General features: G+C 42.0%; 1 protein-coding gene across 1 annotated transcript in view; it reads right to left on the bottom strand.

The window, feature by feature from the left end:
* Window positions 1-394: 394 nt before the first annotated feature.
* LOC142570375 (ATP-dependent RNA helicase DHX33-like) overlaps window positions 395-19,287 on the bottom strand; it is a 71,330-nt gene continuing 52,437 nt past the window's right edge. Inside the window, exons 11-17 of the mRNA XM_075678764.1 lie at window positions 5,828-5,916; window positions 4,507-4,573; window positions 3,920-4,024; window positions 2,977-3,053; window positions 1,444-1,510; window positions 791-900; window positions 395-485 (exon numbers count right to left, since the gene is read on the bottom strand). Coding sequence (XP_075534879.1) covers window positions 395-485; window positions 791-900; window positions 1,444-1,510; window positions 2,977-3,053; window positions 3,920-4,024; window positions 4,507-4,573; window positions 5,828-5,916 — 606 coding nt within the window. The remainder of the gene's footprint in view (window positions 486-790; window positions 901-1,443; window positions 1,511-2,976; window positions 3,054-3,919; window positions 4,025-4,506; window positions 4,574-5,827; window positions 5,917-19,287) is intronic.

The raw sequence follows: 19,287 nt of genomic DNA, 5'->3' as shown, positions 1-19,287 counted from the left end.
ATATTTTTGTCACTTTATGGTCACTCTAAGAACTTGCAGTAAATCTTTTTTTCAAATTGGGCCAGTCTGAAGATTTTAAACCTGCAATAAAAAAAAGTCGGCCCTAGGGGGTTGCATTGACCCTAGGGGGTTGCAAAAAAAAAAAAAAAAAAAAAAAAACTTGACGCTCAACGGATTATCCTAAACGCCATTGTTAGGTCAATTAAGATGCTAGCTTATTACATGCATGATGCACTGAGTTGAAGACTGGCCTCTTGTTGGATCAGACTAGAATCACAAACAAATACTATGACTATGCAGATGCCAATTTTACTGTGTCAGATGTGCACATTTCAATTTCTGTAAAGAAAGAGAAGGAGAGTGGCCAACTTAAACAATGTAACTACCTGTCTGGTCAGGACAGTGCTTTGGCACCAAGGCGCTTCTTTTTGAAATACTGTGGAGCAACATCAGGCAGCCAGTCAGGGTCCACCACAGTCAAGTTCCTGCAACAAGCCCAAAAAGTTGCATTTGAAAACATTGTTATCCACTCAAAAGCGTCATGAAGCTATAAATGAAATCCATGTGGTTTCCTAAGAGGGAAAGCTTCTCAGTCAAATAAAAATAAGTCCTGGTCCAAAGATTGAACCAGCGCCACCACCTATGCAGGGCAGCCGCTCTACCAACTGAGTCCATGTGTCATTGTCTGTCACTGAATTTGTGCTCCACCCATGCAAAACGCCCTTCCTCCACGCACCATGCACATGCCTAGGCACATACTAAACCATTCTGAGTTGAATAAGCTCCTTACCTCATGTAGCACTTGGTTGTTTCAACCATTTCAGTGAACACCACACATGCTGGTGACGATGAGAACAAGCAAGATGATGGGTGAATGTGGACTTTCTTGCGTGCATCCAGCTGACAAAAAGACAGACATAAATGTTTGAACATCAGCATTTTATTTGACTACCTAGGACTAAAATTCAGCTTCATGAAGCCGAACTCAAAATGTTGATACATTACATATTTGGTAAGTTGTAACTACCACACAGGATGGAGGCAACTGTCATTAAACAGAACGAGGGACAGCACGCTACCATTCAACACTAGTTTTGTTTCAACACGGAAGGTTGTAGATGGTCAAGGACGTGAGCTTTTATTAATTTCATGACCAATGATCTGCTGTGCTCTGTGCATTCTGCACTATTATAGTTATTATTATTACTATGAACCTGTTTAGCAATTGAAGTTATTGCCTCACTCGTGGTAAAGCACAGTCCAGATTAAGCAGTACTTGAATACTGGAAGCAGTCAATGGAACAGTGTGAACTTTGCAAGAGTTGAAAGCTTTCTTGCTGCTGGTATGCTAAAAGGCATTTCTACTCTGTCACCTGACATACTAGCATATGGTAAGCACTGGGGCGCAAGGCAGTTGTGTGCAATGTGTAAGAAGCCACTCACCGTTAGGTAATCTCCATTTTTCTGAAGTTCAGCAACATTGGTAAAGAGACCAGAAGCCAGGCACTTTCTGTGAGAGACAGTGCCCAGTTTAGTGCAATGTACTCGGGGACGTCAAAACTTGCAAACTTCAGTTTCATCTACTACACTCTGAATTTCTTTCACTTGACCATGCACGATTTTGTTTATGCCCGCATTGCAGTCAAAACAGAACACCAAGCATTACAAAAAAGGATTAATTCATGCCAAGGATAGCTCAACGTGAGATTAGCCAAGGCGCAAAGCCAATAAAAATGACAACATTGCCTAGTTTGTCCTCTGTCTTGTTGAAATAGTGCATGTAACATTGCGTGACATGAAAAAAATTTAAAAATTAAATTATGGGGTTTTACGTGCCAAAACCACTTTCTCATTATGATGCACGCCGTAGTGGAGGACTCCGGAAATTTCAACCACCTCGGGTTCTTTAATGTGCGCCTAAATCTAAGTACATGGGTGTTTTCGCATTTCACCCCCATCGAAATGCGGCTGCCGTGGCCGGGATTCGATCCCGCGACCTCATGCTCAGCAGCCTAACACCACAGCCACTGAGCAACCACGGCGGGTTTGTGTGACATGAAAGAACTCACTGAGATGGCACCCATTTACTTCACTGACAAACATATACTGCCAGTCTCATAATCATTTTGTGAGACAGTACCACTACATGCTATTTCTTATTTTAGCATATAGCTAGTACATCACTAATGCCACATCAAGCTTGTGTTTGTTCCCTTTCGTTGGCATTGCTTAGTGTTGAGAGCAACAATTCCAGATAGTTCATGGACAATGAGAGCCACTAACATATCTTTGCTGCCTAGGTGTCATGCAATGCCCTATGGCAGGTTTTTCGGTCATAACATGACACTATTATTTCAATTGTGGGTTTTAACATCCTGAAACTGCAAAGTCGACTATGACGTACACCATAGTGGAGGGCTCTGGATTTATTCAGACCACGTGAGGTTCTCTAATGTGTATCTAAATATTATAAGCACCTGAGCGTTTTTGCCTTTTGCCCCCATCGAAATGCGAGTGCTTCAGCTGGGAATCAAACTTGCAACTTTGTGTTCGGCAGCAGGACACCATGGCCGACGATACCATTGTGGGTTTCGTAACTGGATGAAATTCTAGAGTTTATTTTCGCTATTTCAAAACATAACAGGTGTGAGCGCAACATGGACTGTGACACTCATAAAGCAGGCCAGCATTAAGTCTGAGTGTGCTTTGGCAATCACAAAATTAATTTTCTTTCACAGCTGCTGCAGTCTGTAATGAATCGCATGAGCTGAACTTGGACTGTAGTGTCTCACTGCCTCTATTATTTGTATGCACAGTCAGGCTTTCACTTAGCTTGTTTATAACAAAGCACAGCTTTGTCTTTGACAGGAGTCTGAATGTAGAACAGTACAAAATAAATTCATGAAAACAACACAGTACCGAAATGCCGTGCTATCCTGACCGCATGATCTCGATGGCATGCCCGCTTTCACACACAGGTCAGCCAGCTGGGACCTAATCTCAATGACCTTCAGCATGTTCTTCTTGTTGACAAAGTTTTCCTTGCACCAAGCCTGCACAGAAACATTGCAAAGATTGCTCATTTGCAGATCATCAACCATAGGTATCAGATGGAAAACTTCCAGTGCCAGAAAAATTACAATGTTATTGGATAACACTGGAGGGGTCAAAGCGGGCTGCGTAGCTGCAGCACGAATACCGACACATAATTACGAGTTGTAGAAACTCTACCGCATTCTTACCGCACATAAAAGGATGACACTTAGAAAGCATGGTCTGGAAACATAGGACATTTAAATTTGATACCAAAGTTGGTCTCACAATGACAATCCTGGTGTCATTGCAGTTTTGTGACACCATGGTACACAGCAAAATATGCTTATTTTGTGAAGCAATAAGGTTAGGTACGATGATGTTGCTCATAAAAAAGTAAACAAAAGCGCTGCACACACATGTGGCAGCCGCAGCGACTGCAGGAACGAAGCTAATTAACGCATCCTGACCTATCCCGTTCCTGGATGAAAATGGTTGATGGAAACAAGTATATTATAGTAAACTACTTAGGGTGCTAAGATGCTTGGTAGTGTGTTTTTAAGGTCGAGTACATGGCTTGGAACACCATTTAACACAAAAACATGACATGTTAGAAATGCCCTGGCAATACTACATCACAGGCCTCATTGGCTACATGCAGATTTACTTAATATGGCCAATAAAAACATTACAGCATTCATTCTAAGGCAGCCTGGCTGAAGTCGATTCACGTGCCATGCAACAGTAAGAGTGGGGATGCAAGGGCGGCAAGGGCATAATGCACTTAAGTTTTGATAGGTTCTACGGTTGTATAACTACTACTCAAGCAGTGGATGCCCGTCATTACGGGCTTGCAAACATCACATTTAATTTAATCCCCTCTCACCTTGTTTCCTTTGACGCTCTTGTAAGCCTTGTAGACATTCAGTAGCATCACGTGGTCTCCTTCGTTTGACTGAAATTTTCTCCAAACCTCAGCGGCACGTTCCCTCTGTGATTAGGCAACAGAATAATCAACTGCATCAACTTTCAAGTGAAACACTGCTCCATTGCACATAAGCAAGCCCAGGTATACATAATTCTGCATAGTAATTGAAAATAATTAAAAAATAGATGGGACACAGTGTTGTGCACTGTTGAAATCTCTATATCAAAATAAACCATGAAGTTTGACTAAGCATCCATGCTATTTATGATATTCATAAGATATCAAAGCATCAGGCAGCAAATATGTTAAAGACACAATAGTGCATCAGACTTAGGTGTTAAAATATAGGATTCTGAAACAAATATTTCCACAGTAAACATGCTTTTTAACAACAGGCATGTTGAGCACAAATATGCAGAGAGTAGAGAGAGAAATATGACAACACAGGTGCTCACACATCTGTGTATTTGCAATTTGTGCTCAACATGCCTGTTGTTCAAGACCAATTAGCCCAACTCCAAGTCCATTTATGTAAACAAACTCACCTGCTTTTCATTGAAGTACAGCACAGAATCACCAGACAAGATAGATATTATTGTCAGAATCTCATCCCTAAAGAGTTAAAAGATAAACAATTAGCAGTGACACAGCTAATTCAAAGTTCTGTAATGTGCACAATGCATCCAAACAAGACAAAAGATTCACAGGAATACAGAAACTTGAATTGATTAATACAGCATGAGCAAGGGAAGTCTCAGTCCACAGTCAACTTTTCGACAAGGAGTCTTGTCTTTATGACAGCAACAAGGAAGAGTCCCCTTGTTGAAGTAAATGTTCTCGGCTGAGGCTTCCCTCGTTCACCCACTATTAATCAGTGCACACTATGGTACCTTCATTACTGTAGAAACAGTAATGGGCTTAGGAAGACCTTGTAGAGTGCAATGAGCACATTGCATAAATTTTCTTTCTTTGCATAACATACAGTGTTGAATACACAAAAGCAGACATTATGCCACTACCAGTAATGGCAAAATGTCTAAAAGATGCAGAGGTTTTTGGCAGATGGTATGAGGTTTTTAACGCCTTAACGCCTAATATCATCTGCCAAAAACCGTTGCATGAAAACCTCTGCAGATTAAAGGATACATTGTGATTACTGCACTTTCTGACAGAAAATAAGCACAAAACCAAACATCACAAAATTTAAAGCCCAAAAGATTTCGTGAGGTGCACCGTCTGCTACAAACTTATCAGTCTGATGTTCTCTTTATAGAAATCAGTAGTGCTAGCAGCTAACAAATGCAATCAACAAAGAGGAAGTTCATGCCACTGCAGTGCCCAAGCAATGTGAAGGCTCTCAGGAACACGAATAACAAGCAAATTGAAGCGTCTGACGACATAAAGGCCAGCGCAGATTCTGCACATGTCCCCCTTGAAGTCATTTGCCACAGCGTTGTTTACTTCCTTTGGCTACTGGTACAATCCCACTACTATGTATATTGTGAGCTACATGCTTCCTAAGACAATGCAGTAATGGGTTGGCTTCCATAAAGATACAACAAAGTGGGAAAAACTGCAGTGGTCAATAAATAACAGAGCACTAGCAACAGTAGTACAGGTGCACCGTTTTACTCAACTCCAGGTGTTCAGCCAGTGTTACATGCCCAGTGTGATCACTTTGTTGGCTCAGCTCTTGTTAGCCCCTGTTAATGAGGTACTAGTTCAACTTGAATGCTATCGTTGCTGTCAAAATGAAATGTTACTTTTTTCCAGTGACTCAAAATGAACTTTAGAACTGATTAGTGTTACACCTAGAGGCACAGCTGAATCTACCACAGCATGCCTACAGATGATGGAATCACTTACGTGCATCCAAGCTCTTTTGAGCACAGGATAATTTTAGCAAACCGAGGCTCCAGGGGGAAGGCAGCCATTTTCTTACCCAGGGCTGTGAGCTGAAACAAAATTATTTATTTGTACGATGAAAAGTGAAACAAAAAAACGAACCAGTTTCTTTTCAATACCAGAGACAGTCACTTACAAAGTCTTGCGTTCTTATTGTAACAACTTGTTTATGCTACTTTGTTTTTGCTAGCTTAAAAACAAGGTTGCATTTCTTTATCCACATCATTTAATGACACACTTTGAGAAATATTACTCTACCTAATTAGCTTAAAAGATAGAGGGAGAGAGAGAAACTATTCACTTTATTAAAGAAGCCCTGAAACACTTTTATAACTAATCGAAGAGTGACTTCACTATTAATGGACGTTTTCTGAAGAATCACATGATGCGAAAATTTTTGGAACCCTTCAACTATAAGTGCAGTAATCACACAGACACCCCAGCTTTCACTTTTCGTCTACACTAGCAAGCTGGAAGCTACACAGTGAGGCCAAGAAGGCAATGCCCAAAAACTTAAGTGTCATGGTGGCGAAACAAGGACTCGCTATGGCACCCTATGGTGGCCGCTGTAGAGTACGCTACACAGCACACTGCTGCCTCTTGGAGGCCCCACGCAACAGACGCAGCTATGCGCAGTGCAAAGATTGCCTACATATATATTTTTCATATATTTAATTAAAATTAGCAATTATGTATTATTGAGAATGGTCTCGTGATCACAAAATCAGCCAATAACATTGGCGGCTCTAACTGCTTTCGATGACACTCTATGACAAAATTGCAGAAGCGAGAGCAAGCGAATTTAGCCGTGTTTGACAGGAGATCGTAAATTCCCTTTGCATGGAGTGCAGTAATATTTAGCTCATAGGTTCATGAAAGCTTCTATGACAGATGGGCAGCAGAATACAGAGAGAGAGAGAGAGAAGTAAGCTTTATTGGAATAGAGAATGTTTTTATTTTCCAGCAAGCTTGTTGCGGGTCCATCAGGCAAAAAGCTCAGACATACAGCATGAATGTGCCTGAAGGCACTCACACTGCAGCAATAAATCTTCTATCAACATAAAACATACACTTATCTTTCAACATATATAAATAAAAAAATAGAAGAACAAACAATAGACAATACAGAAGATAAAAAAAAAACACCCTGTTTTAATAATTACAACGTAGTTTTAGAAGAAACATAAATGTCACTATGTCATCAACACACCTAAGATGCATATAAGAGCACATACTACAATGTACAGTGCTCACGGAATGAAATGTGACAGGGAACATTTAGTAGAACTCTGCATATATGCAAAGCACTCCAGAGTACCCATCTCATGTCGCTAGAAATCTGGTCACCAAAGGTGACATGGACTCTGATACAACGTACGTGCCAAAATTACGTCAAGCTGACACGAACTGCAGCCGGTGGAAACAAAAGTATGTGCATTAGTTAGCCCTAAATTGACATGTTTCATTCTATGACCACTCCACATACAGTCAAAAATTGACATTGCTGTCAACATGCCTAAGTCACACCTTATCATGTTCAATGTGATCAGAAAAAGCACTGAGTTCAGTGGATATGATATGCAGCAGTTAATGTGGAATAAAAATGAGGTTTTTGCCTTTTTAATATATACATATTTTTGTTTACAAAAATATGCTCTAATTTCTTTCAGGTCAAGGTATTTATAATGACATTTTCTTTTTTGTAGCCATTTAAAAGTGAAGGTAAGGTGAATTTTAACGACTGCTTGTGGTAATTTGTGCACCTGTATGGCACTAACCACCTGTCTAGGCCACAGGTATGCACATCATTTTTTTCGCATCGCATGGTAAAAAGGCTGTGAAATTCTCAGAAGCGAAGGAGAAGGAATACAATAGCTGGAATTCGTAAAGCTTGGTTGCTCTTATTGCATTTAGTGAAAAGTTGGGCAGTGGAATGAAAATAGGGAATGTTCGATACATGCACGTTTATGAAGTTGAAGAAGTGAGTGAAGATATCTTTGTGTGGTCGTAGCCCCACACAAGGGCATAATAATTCAAATGCGATTCAAATAAGGCATAATATATCTGCAACTTTACTTTTTCTTGAAGAAAGTGATGCCAACATGATAAAGCACCAGCAGCCGATGACAATGATTTCGCAACCAGCTCAATGTCATACGTCCAGTTCCTTTCTTCTAAAATTGTAACACCCAATACTTTGTGTTTGCTTAGAAATTCAATGGGCGGATCATCTAAGAACAACTCTTGATTTAAGTGAAACTGTTTGCCTCTTGCCTTACTTTTGATTTGGTGCTATTGACCTTGAGAGCATTGTTACAAGGCCAAACCGATAAATTACAAAGAACAATGTGAGGCTTTAAAAGATCATTAATATCATGGCTAGAGATGAAAGGGCTAGTATTATCAGCATACAGTACATCACCTTCCGTTTCAGCAATATTGTTCACATATATATTCAATAAAAGCGGACCTAAAACACTGCCCTGCAGCACTCCTGACGTAATTTCTTTATACGAACAGCAGAAGTTTTCACTAGTGACACTACTTTCAAACAGACAGATAGGATCGAAACAATGAGTCTGCCACATCATGGATACTGTATCTCTTCAATTTACTTAGTAGTATGTTATGATGTAAATGATCAAAAGCCTTGCTATAGACAATGAAAATACCCAATGTTAGCTTTTCAGCATCAATATTATTAACTATTATAGTTCCGTTTGACATGCGTAACAGTGCCATTTCGGTAGATCTGCCAGGGCAGAATCTATGTTGACAGTCAGCAAGGATGTTATCCTTTGAATGAAAACTGTTAATGCTAGTTGAAATCGCTTTCTCTGAACCTTTAGAATATGCAGATAGAATGGAAACAGGTTTATAGTTTTTCAACTCATTTCGGTTACCACCTGTAACACTCTTGCTTTCTTCATGGCTGTTGGGAAACAGCCAGAATGTAGTGCAAGAGTTTTTACTATGTTCAAAAGGTGTTTCAGGGCCCCTTTAAGGAATGGTGCACTGGATGACATATAGTAGAAGCTCGTTCATACGTTAAAAAAAAATGAGAAAAAACTTCCTAACTGGCAAAACGTATGATTCGCAGTCACTGAAATTTTGACAAACTCAACTGTAGTTTACACCTATATAATGTGAAGCATTACATGAATCATTGCAGCATGAGATGGCAATGTGTGCCAAGCTGGCGGGGCCCGAGCAGCCCACGATGCGCACTGCCATTCTTGGGGCTTTGGCAAGCTTACAGCTGTGCTTCTAGAATTCGGCCTGGGTATTCGGCCTAGCCACAGAGTATGAAGCTCTATGGCCTAGGTAAAATAACTGATCTAGGTAAACGTACTGCTTCACAAACTCTAGAAGCTGACTGGCAATTCTGAACTCTTGTTCCCTTGCCAGGCTACTGAGCATTATCTCTGTCTTCTGCATATTAATCTTCAACCCCACTCTTACACTTTCTCTATTACGGTCCTTAATCATTTGTTGCAATTTGTCCCCAGTGTTGCTGAACAGGACAATGTCATCTGCAAACATCTGCAAGACTGCTGAGATATTTGCCATTGATCCTCACTCCTAAGCCTTTGCAGTTTAATAGCTTGAATATTTCTTCCTAGCATGCAGTGAATAGCATTTGAGAGATTGTGTCTTCTTGCCTGACCCCTTTCATTATAGGTATCTTTCTACATTTTTTGTGGAGAATCAAGGTAGCTGTGGAATCTTTAGATATTTTCCAAGATTTTTACGTAAGCCTCCTGTGCTCCTTGATTTCTTAATGCCTCTATGACTGCTAGTATCTCTACTGAATCAAATGCATTTTCCTGAAAGCCATACAGAGAGGTTGATTGTAGACTCCACATTTCTCGATTACCTGATTGATTACATGGATGTGATCTATTGTACAGCATCCCTTCCTGAAGCCAACCTGTTCTCTTGGTTGACTGAAGTCAAGTGTTGCCCTTCTTCTATTGGAAATTATTTTGGTGAATATTTTAATTTTTATTATCATCATCATCATAATCATTATCATCATCAGACTGTTTTTTATGCCCACTGCAGAATGAAGGCCTTTCCCTGTGATCTCCAATTACCCCTGTCCTTTTACATTACAATTTACAATTTTATACAGTACTGGAAGTAGGCTAATGGGCCTATAATTTTTTCAATTCCTTTAACGTCTCCCTTTTTTGTGAATTCGTATAATGTTAGCATTCTTCCACTTCTCTCAAACCCCTTGAAGTCACGAGACATTTCGTATAAAGGGTGGCAAGCCTTTCCCGCTTTTTTTTAAGCCTTTTTTTTTGGGGGGGGGGGGGGATTACCACCTGTTAAAGGCATGCAGTAGGCGGCTTCCAGAGGCACTATGCCCCATGCGCTGTAAGCAGATAAATGAAGATGCTTTTGCAATAAGAATAGCGGTGATAGCCATGAACGAAGTGTGACGGCATGGACAGGAGGAGATTTGCTGATATCAGAGCAGGAAACTGAGTGCATACCAGCATTTTTTATGTGAGATGGGCGGGCAAGTATTGTGGGGAAGCTGATGTGGCAGGTGGCTACTGCTTCCAATCGCACGCGCCTCATGCCTTTTTTCTTTTTTACATGGGATCTAGCGGCTGGAAAACGTATGAGACGATCGTAGTTTGATGATGTACTGAATGTAGGTGCCAAATGATTGTGTTCTTTTTGGGAACGTATGAAGTGGTAAAAAAGAGGTGTAACTGTATTGGGTAATTTCTTGTGTTATCACTCACGAATGTTAGTTCCGGGAAATGGTATGTCATGGGATCGTATCAATGAGGTTTTACTGTATTTGTTGCAGGAAGGATATTGAGGTAGTGTTTTTTTTTTTTATTGCCTAATTCTGTATAGAACAAAGCCGTTATCGAGTACATCTGTAGCGGTAGAATAGGTGGACATCACATGCATTTCAAAGAGCTATAACAGCTGGTGTTCGGCAACAAATGAGCCCCGCAACGCAAGCGCACATGCTCTTTGAATAGGTGCCTTTGTTCCAACCTCTGAGAACCACCAACCACCGACCGCTGACAAAAAAAAACAGGAGAAAGAGCCAAAAAAGTTATTCGCATTAAGAGGGGATCAGTTTGCCCTCCACTTGAGTGAAGATAGACGCATTCATATCTAGACGCAAATAATGCAAAACAACAGTTCCTGCTATAGCTTAGGACGCAGACAAAAAAAATGCACCTTGTAATTCAAAAATTCAGTTACTACAGAGACTAAATGTGTGGACAAATCAAGTAAACAACACAAAGCATATTATTAAAATTAAATTCTGAGGTCTTACGTGTCAAAATCATGATTATGAGGCACACAGTAGTGGGGGACTCCGGATTCATTTTGACCACCTCGGCTTCTTTAACATGCACCCAATAGATGGTACATAAGTGCATTTGCATTTCACCCCCATCGAAATATGGCCGCCACGGCTGGGATTTGATCACATGCCTTTGGACTTAGCAGTACTACGCCACCATGGTGAGAACGAAGCATATTATTCAGAGGTGCAGATTGGGAAAATGGAATTTTGCTGTGAAATTTGATCAAGAACAAAGCACTCTTAAGAGTAAATAATTAATAGAAGTTGGTCACAATCATGTCTCTATTTGCAGAACTTCTTGAATAGACACACAAGTCAATGTATATCAGCTCTCATAGAAAAAGAAAAAAAAAAACATCTTGAGATGTTTGGTGCAGTGCACACAAACTCGCTGCAATAGTGAAGCATGTGCCTCACATGTTAAACTATGTACCACTGTTTTACGCTTTGCATCTTTGGGCAGTATGGGCACTTGATGTGCAACCATGGTGAAAGTAGTGATAGTGAAGTAGTGGCACAGTGATATGGAAGCCTTCGTCACAGTGTTCTGATATTTATGATAGTCAGAGAGCATGGCCCAAGATAAGCATACGGTACCTCTGCTGGGAAGGTAGGCCATTACAGAGGCCCTAACACATGGTACAGGTCATGAACAGTTTTTAGTTATGCCAGAATGTCTCCCAATAAAGGCAGTTATGCATGTCACAGAATCTAATGCAAAGGGTTTGCATCAACAGAGAGGTAAATCTAGATTTTGGAATCGTGAGACTGTACAAATTGCACATTCTTACAAAATTCAAAAGTTTCACTCTGTGTTTTTAATCTTCCTCCATTTGCCTACTTGGAAAGATGTGCTGTGCAGGAACCTGAGAGAGCGATCACTCTAAAACAAGGTTTCAAATGGTGAGCCTGAACCAATAGCTGACAGAGAGGTGTGCTTTCACACAATCATTACGAACTTTCACTGGTAAGCTGCTACTTGAAGGTAGTGATAATCTTTTTGAGGAGCTGGCTTTGCAATTCTTCTTGTAAAACAATTATTACGCTGGCTTCACCCTAGGCATAAATAAAAATCACAATAACATATTTCTTCCAGAATGCACCATGAATTGATTTCTCAGCTTCTACCTGAAGAGCGGCAATGACTTACCTTAACTTCTTCCTTTTTATCAACAGCACCAAGCTGGTGCAATTTGACTAATGCTTCTGTCAGGTGCTGCCATATAAGAGAGAGAGAGAGAGAGAGAGAGAGAACAATATGTAAAAACATTGCACAGAAATAGTTTCAATTTCTCCCTCAACTACAACCCCCTCAAGTGCTGTACCAGTTGTACACGCCAACGTAATGCACAACTGCAATGCATTGAAATCTCAAGCAGTAGCATTAAAAAATGAGGCTGAAAATGAGTTGCCAAGAAGGAATTACAAATAAAGAAAGAGGGGCAACCTTTCCTGAGGCATTAAACAATGAACCTAGCATACACAGAGCTGAGTGAATGTGTGATGTTTAGTGGCGCAAGGGCCGGGTATGGCCAAAGAGCGCCATGCTAGTGTTAATGAGTTCACAGTGGACTGATGAGTTTTGTGAAGTTGATACGATGTGGCTGTAAAGGGGCCTAAAATACCTGCGGTAAATTGCATAAAATCTATGTGTGGTAAGGTTATGGCAATGACTAATGATGTGTACTATGAGCATCAAAATGCAGTGCGAAAGATTGACGCAATATACAAAATATACCAGATGCTAAAATTGGCTAGAGCACTACTGCCTCACCAGAGCCCTTGGAACACAAGGGCCTAGAGGCATGTGCTACACAAAACAACTATCATAGTGGCATCCTTTGGAAAGAGGATGCACTACGAATTTAATGGGCTTGTAACACGTAGGACATCATTCAAGAAAGCTAGGACTGCTTTGGTCTTAAAAAGTGGTTCTTCACCAAGAAACATAGCCGGATGAAGAGGGACACAATAGCGGTGTGCAAGAGGAAAATGTTTCTTCCCGTCTCTTTCGGCTTCCCGACACTCCAGGAAGACATGGAGGACGGTCAGCCTGTCATCACATCCACCACAGGTTGGAGACTCGCTATCAGTCAGGAGAAAGTTATGAGTGCCAAATGTGTGTACTATTCTGAGTCTAGTGAATAGGACATCTGTTCTTCGTGTTTTCGTAGTTGGGGACTAGAAACCTAACTTTGTCTTAATCACATGAAGCTTATTGCTCGTTTCAGCATCCCACAAGTGTTGCCAGTGGCTTCACAATTTGTTTCGTAGGAAAGGCTTCATGTCTGTGACAGGGACAGCAGCAGAACGAATGCCTTGCGATGCAATTGATTTGGCGATTTTGTCGGCAAGCACATTGCTTTCAATTTCTCTATGGCTAGGAACCCAGCATATCACTACATGTCTACAAGATATATGTTGCACAAGATTGAGTAAAGTTCAATAAAAACAGGGCTTCTATGCTTCTGTAAAGACATTAACGTTTTTACAAGAGTTAACAAGTCTGTGAATATTATTGCTCTGTCAAGTTTTAATTTCTTTATATGTTTTACTGCAGACAGTACTGCATGGGCTTCTGCAGTAAAGATACTTGTTAGGGGGTTCAATACATCAGATTTAGAAAAAGAGGGACCAACAGCAGCGTAAGATACATCAGCATGTGACTGATGCGTCTGTGTAGAATTCAGAGCAGGAGTACTTCGATTGAAGTTCATGGAAATGCATAGCGATTTCGAGCTCAGGAGCGTGCTTTGTGACCTCTACAAAGGATACATCACATTCTATCACCTGCCACTACCAGGGCGGTAATAGCTTAGCTGGAGGCATTAAGCGACGTTCAAGAATTGGGATATCCATTTCTTCACTAAGTTCTCTCACACGCAGTGAGAAATGTAGTCTCATAGAGGGTCTATTACAAAAAAGTGTTGCAATGTCAAGTCGTTAACAGTTGTGGAACACAGATGTTCCTGATTAGGGTGCACTTTGAGAAAATAGGTGAAGCTGATGTATGTTCTCTGAAAATGAAGTGACCACTCATCTGACTCTACCTATAGACTTTCGACGGGGCTTGTTCTAAATGTGCCAGTGGCCAGATGGATAGCCAGATAATGGACGAGATCTAGCATCTTTAGCGCGCTCGGGCGGCAGAGTGATATAGCACTGCACCATAGTCCAATCGTGATTGAATGATTGAATTAGGCTCCTGTAAAGATTCAATAAACACTTCCTGTCGCTACTCCATGTTGTATGGGATAGGATTTTAAGTAAGTTCATTGTTTTTAGACATTTTGCTTTAAGATATGTGTGAAATGAAAGTAAGCCTGGAGTCAAGTATAACACCTACAAATTTGTGCTTTTTGTTCACAGGTATATGTTGCCCATACATTTAGACAGTGGGATCTACAGCAAGCCCTTTCTTCCTGGTGAATAGAACACAAGAAATTTTATTGGGGTTCACTTTGAACCCGTTTTCATCTGCCCACTTAGAAACTTTGTTTAGGCGCTGTTGTACTTGTCTCTCACAGACTGTTAGGTTGCAGGATTTGAAACCTACCTGTATGTCGTCTATGTAGACTGAATAGAAAACAGCTGGTGGTAATGATGTACGAACTGTGTTCATCTTAACGACAAAGAGCATGCAACTGTGTCCGCCTTCCTGGGGTACCCCAGTTTCCTGTATGAATGAACACGACAGTGCATTACCTATTTTTACACAGAATGTATGGTTGTAGGTAGCTTTCTATGAAGTTTACCATATTGTTGCAGATGCCCAGCGCCAAGTTGTATCATACACCTTTTCCATATCAAAAACACGGATAAAAAGGATTGTTTATGTACGAAGGCACCGCAAATGTGCACGAGATGGTCAGTTGTGGATTGTCCTTCTCTTAAACCACACTGATATGGATCAAGAATCCCGTTGGACTCAAGGAAGTGTAAAAGGTGACGGTTTATCATTTTTTCAAAAACTTTACAAATACAACTTGTGAGTGTGATTGGGTAACAAGACCCCACTTGTTACCAATGTGGGGTCTTTGCCTTGTTTCAGAATCGGAACAACAATGGCTTGTTTCCATGCAGCAAGGAGGTACCCTGCAGCCCACATAGCACTGAAAAGTGCAAGTGGCATTATTTGACTATCACTGAGGACGTGTTTAATCATATCGCACATGAGCCTGTCAGGTCAAGGTGCAGAGCTCTGACATGCAGTCAAGGAGGCTCTCAACTAGGAAATGTTAAAAGGGAAGGTATAGGGTTTGTTCTATCTGCTTTTGCAGTCGATGGCCTTGCATTCTGGTACTTGTTTGTGCTTTAGGAATGCCTCGGAATAATGGTTAGAACTGGAAATGCACTGAAAGTGTTCGCCATGAGCGTCAGCTTGGTCTTCCAAGCTGTTCGCTTTATCGGTTACTAGGGGCAACGGGTGTATTTCTTGTCTTTTTAGCCTTCTCAGCCCATCCCATACTTTAGCTTCTTGAATATACGAATAATTTATGCCTGAGAGACACCTCTGCCAGCTTTCCCTATTTGCCTGTTGTTGCATCTTCTTCCCTGGGATTTAACCTGTTTAACCTCTGACATGCAGTCAAGGAGGCTCTCAACTAGGAAATGTTAAAAGGCAAGTTATAGGGTTTGTTCTATCTGCTTTTGCGGTCGATGGCCTTGCATTCTGCTACTTGTTTGTGCTTTAGGAATGCCTCGGAATAATGGTTAGAACTGGAAATGCACTGAAAGTGTTCGCCATGAGCGTCAGCTTGGTCTTCCAAGCTATTCGCTTCATCGGTCACTAGGGGCAACAGGTGTATTTCTTGTCTTTTTAGCCTTCTCAGCCCATCCCATACTTTAGCTTCTTGAATATACGAATAATTTATGCCTGAGAGACACCTCTGCCAGCTTTCCCTATTTGCCTGTTGTTGCATCTTCTTCCCTGGGATTTAACCTGTTTAAATTCTATTAGATTTTCGGCTGTGAGACATTTACGTGGTTTGCCCCAGGCTTTATTTTGTCTCCTCTCTGCCTCTCTACAATTGTCATTCCACCAGGGGACCTGTTCTTTGAATGAAGTGCCACTTGTTTGAGGAATAAACTTTTCAGCGGCGTCAATGATAAAAGCGGTAAAGAATGATGCATCATGATCTATAGTAAAATTATTTATAAAATCTCGTGACAAGTAGGTGGATTCCTTAAAAGCTTCCCAGTCAGCTGAGGCAAGTTTCCAGCGTGGGACATGTGGAGGGGATCGTTACTGAGAAGTGATCACTTCCAAATGGATTTTTAATTATACACCGTTCCAAATCAGGGAAGATTGAAGAGGAGCTGATCGATAGGTCTATTGACAAGTATGAATTATGGTGAGGATTATAATATGTTGGTTCCTTTTTATTAAAGAGGCACACACCAGAGTTTAAAACGAAGTCTTCAATGAGTCATCCTCTCGCGTCGCATCGTGAGTCTCCCCACATCATGTTATAAGCGTTAAAGTCTCCCGCGAGTATGTATGGCTCAGCAAGCTGATCAATGAGGTTATAGAAGACTATTTTTTCGAGATGATGGTTCGAGGGTATATAAGTGGTACATACAGTGACTAAGTTATTAAAAAGAATGGCCCGAACTGACATTGCATCAAGGGGCTTCTGAAGGTCGATGTGCTGGCAAGCTGGAGGCTTTAGCCTCGTCACGGTCTTTTCGGTAGATGGTGTAATTTTGAAAAAAATTTGTGTTCTAGGTTTCAGATGTGTCTCTTGAACACACAGCAATCTTGGATTATGTTTGTGTAGGAGTTCTGCAATATTGTCAAGGTTATCAATGAGTCCTCTAACATTGCATTGTAGTATTTGTGTCTCCATTACAATAAACGTGTTTTGTGCTGTGTGTGTTTAAGAGACGAAGATTAGCTCACGGGCCTTTACCAGGCACCGTGACATGAGCTTTGTCTTTTTTGGAGCGATTGCCAGAATCTCGCCGCTTCTTAGGCGCTGGTGGCGCTGCCTGGCTGGTGGTTGTGTCCATCGCCTCTTGCGAGTTGTTGGACACACGCTCTTTTGAGTGCTATGCTTGATCTGTAGGCCCCGACACTTTGGAAGAGACCTTTGAGACTACCAGCACGGAGGTCGATGGCCCCTTCTGCTGGGGTGGCGAAGCAGCACTAGCTGCAGCCACCAAGGGGGCAGATGGTGTCACTGCCGGCTCACTGCGTATGGGCCGGACAGCCGCTGGGAGCCGTTGTGGCACTGCCCCAGACTAACCACTTCGGCAAAGCTGTTTGCTGGCAGGTATGACACCTGCCTGCGAGCCTCCTTAAACGTTATATTTTCCTTTACTTTGATCGTGACGATTCCTTTTTTTCCAAGATGGGCAGGACCGCGAGTATGTGGCATGCTTGCCGTCACAGTTGACACAGTATGGAGTGTTCTAGCAGGTTTCAGAGGAGTGTTCATTGTCACTACACTTGGCACAAGTCAGCCGGTCCCGACAGTTCTGGGAACTGTGGCCGAACCTTTGACACTTGAAGCATCCGAGAGGATTTGGCACATACGGCCTAACACGAATCTTGAGGTATCCAGCCTCGATGGTCTTGGGCAAAACAATTGAACCGAAAGTAAGTATTAGGCATTTGGTCTGAATTTCTCTTCCATCCCGCCTAATCTTAATTCGTTTGATACTGATAACATTCTGATCACTTAAGCCCTCCAGGAGTTCAGCTTCAAATAGTTCTTACAAATCAGCATCGGAGACGACAATGTGGGGTGGTATTCATGGTACGGTGTGGAGTAACTGTCACTGGAACAATCCCAATGGACACTAGATTAGCTAGCTTTTCATGCTGTTTCTTATCGCGGAGCTCCAGTAGCAGATCACGGTTTGCCATTTTCGATGCTTTGTAACCTGGTCCAAAGGCTTCAGTCAGAGATTTTGAGACAAGAAAGGGTGAGATCATTCTCACAGTCTTCCTGATCTGCCTGATCAGGAGTCTGCCTGATCAGAGTGGACGACATAAAAGCGGAGGAAGTTGTGAGTTCGGTTGCCCAAAAATTGAAACACTTTGGTGTGCCCTTTGGCGATCAGGAAGTGGGGAAAATGAAGTTTCCATGAATACACATAAACAATTCAGCAATAGTGTCGACCACTCACCACGGAGCTCAACGAGGGGACGCGGCAGAGCTTACATACAAGTCTGCACAACGCCAGTCGTACGCCATCACTATAACCAAATATGGTGTCCCCAAGGTTGGATAACCACACAGGGTTAACCCTTGGCGCCAAGGAGAAAGAAAGTAAATGGAAGAGAGAAGAAGACAGGAAAGGCCAAAAAGTGAGAGAGAGAGACGATTTTAGAAGAGAGAGACAGAAAAAGGCAACTGTCGGTTTCCTCCAGGTGGGTCAGTCTGGAGGTGCCGTCTATGTGAAGCAGAGGCCAAAGAGGTGTGTTGCCTCCGCCGGGGGGCCGTAAAGGTCCGAACAGCCGACATTGGCTCAACCCCCAGGGTCCTCCTTTCCCCAAACACGGCTAAGCCACACACGGCTCAGCCGCACACGGCTACACACAGGAGGGTCCAATTCTCGTGTGCTCGGGTAAGTGGTGTCGCAATGCACCAAACGCCTGCTGGCGCAGACGCCCCTGCGGGGCACACACAGAGCTGAAGCAGAAGGGGCTTCTGCATTGTCTCTAACAAACCACCAAACTCCCAAATAATGGCGTGGCTATTGCATAACTAAATTTAGAAATGTGCAAGCATCACTGCTGTGCTCAGTGCTGTTCATAACACAAAACAGAAAACAGTAATGTCAGCATGCTGTTACAGGTACACAAGTGGAGGATGATGATGAAAAACTTTATTTATCCCTCATTAAAGGGAAGGGGGCAACGGAATAGAGGGTGGGGGGAGGAACTACTTGAGGTAGGCCTCCTCTATCCTCTCAGCCCACTCCAGGATGGCCTCCTGCAGGTCGGGCCTCGAGCTGCGCAAGGCAGCCTCCCACTGCTCCTCACTAGATATTAATTGCTTGAGGAAAGAGGATGATGTGGTTTAAGTCTGCTTTGGGAGAGGCGCAGAATTTACAAGAGGGAGAA

The sequence above is a fragment of the Dermacentor variabilis genome, chromosome 2, assembly GCF_050947875.1.
Source record: "Dermacentor variabilis isolate Ectoservices chromosome 2, ASM5094787v1, whole genome shotgun sequence".
NCBI classification, from domain to species: domain Eukaryota; kingdom Metazoa; phylum Arthropoda; class Arachnida; order Ixodida; family Ixodidae; genus Dermacentor; species Dermacentor variabilis.
The sequence above is the reverse complement of the archived record's forward strand: the minus strand, read 5'-3'. Positions and strand labels throughout refer to the sequence as shown.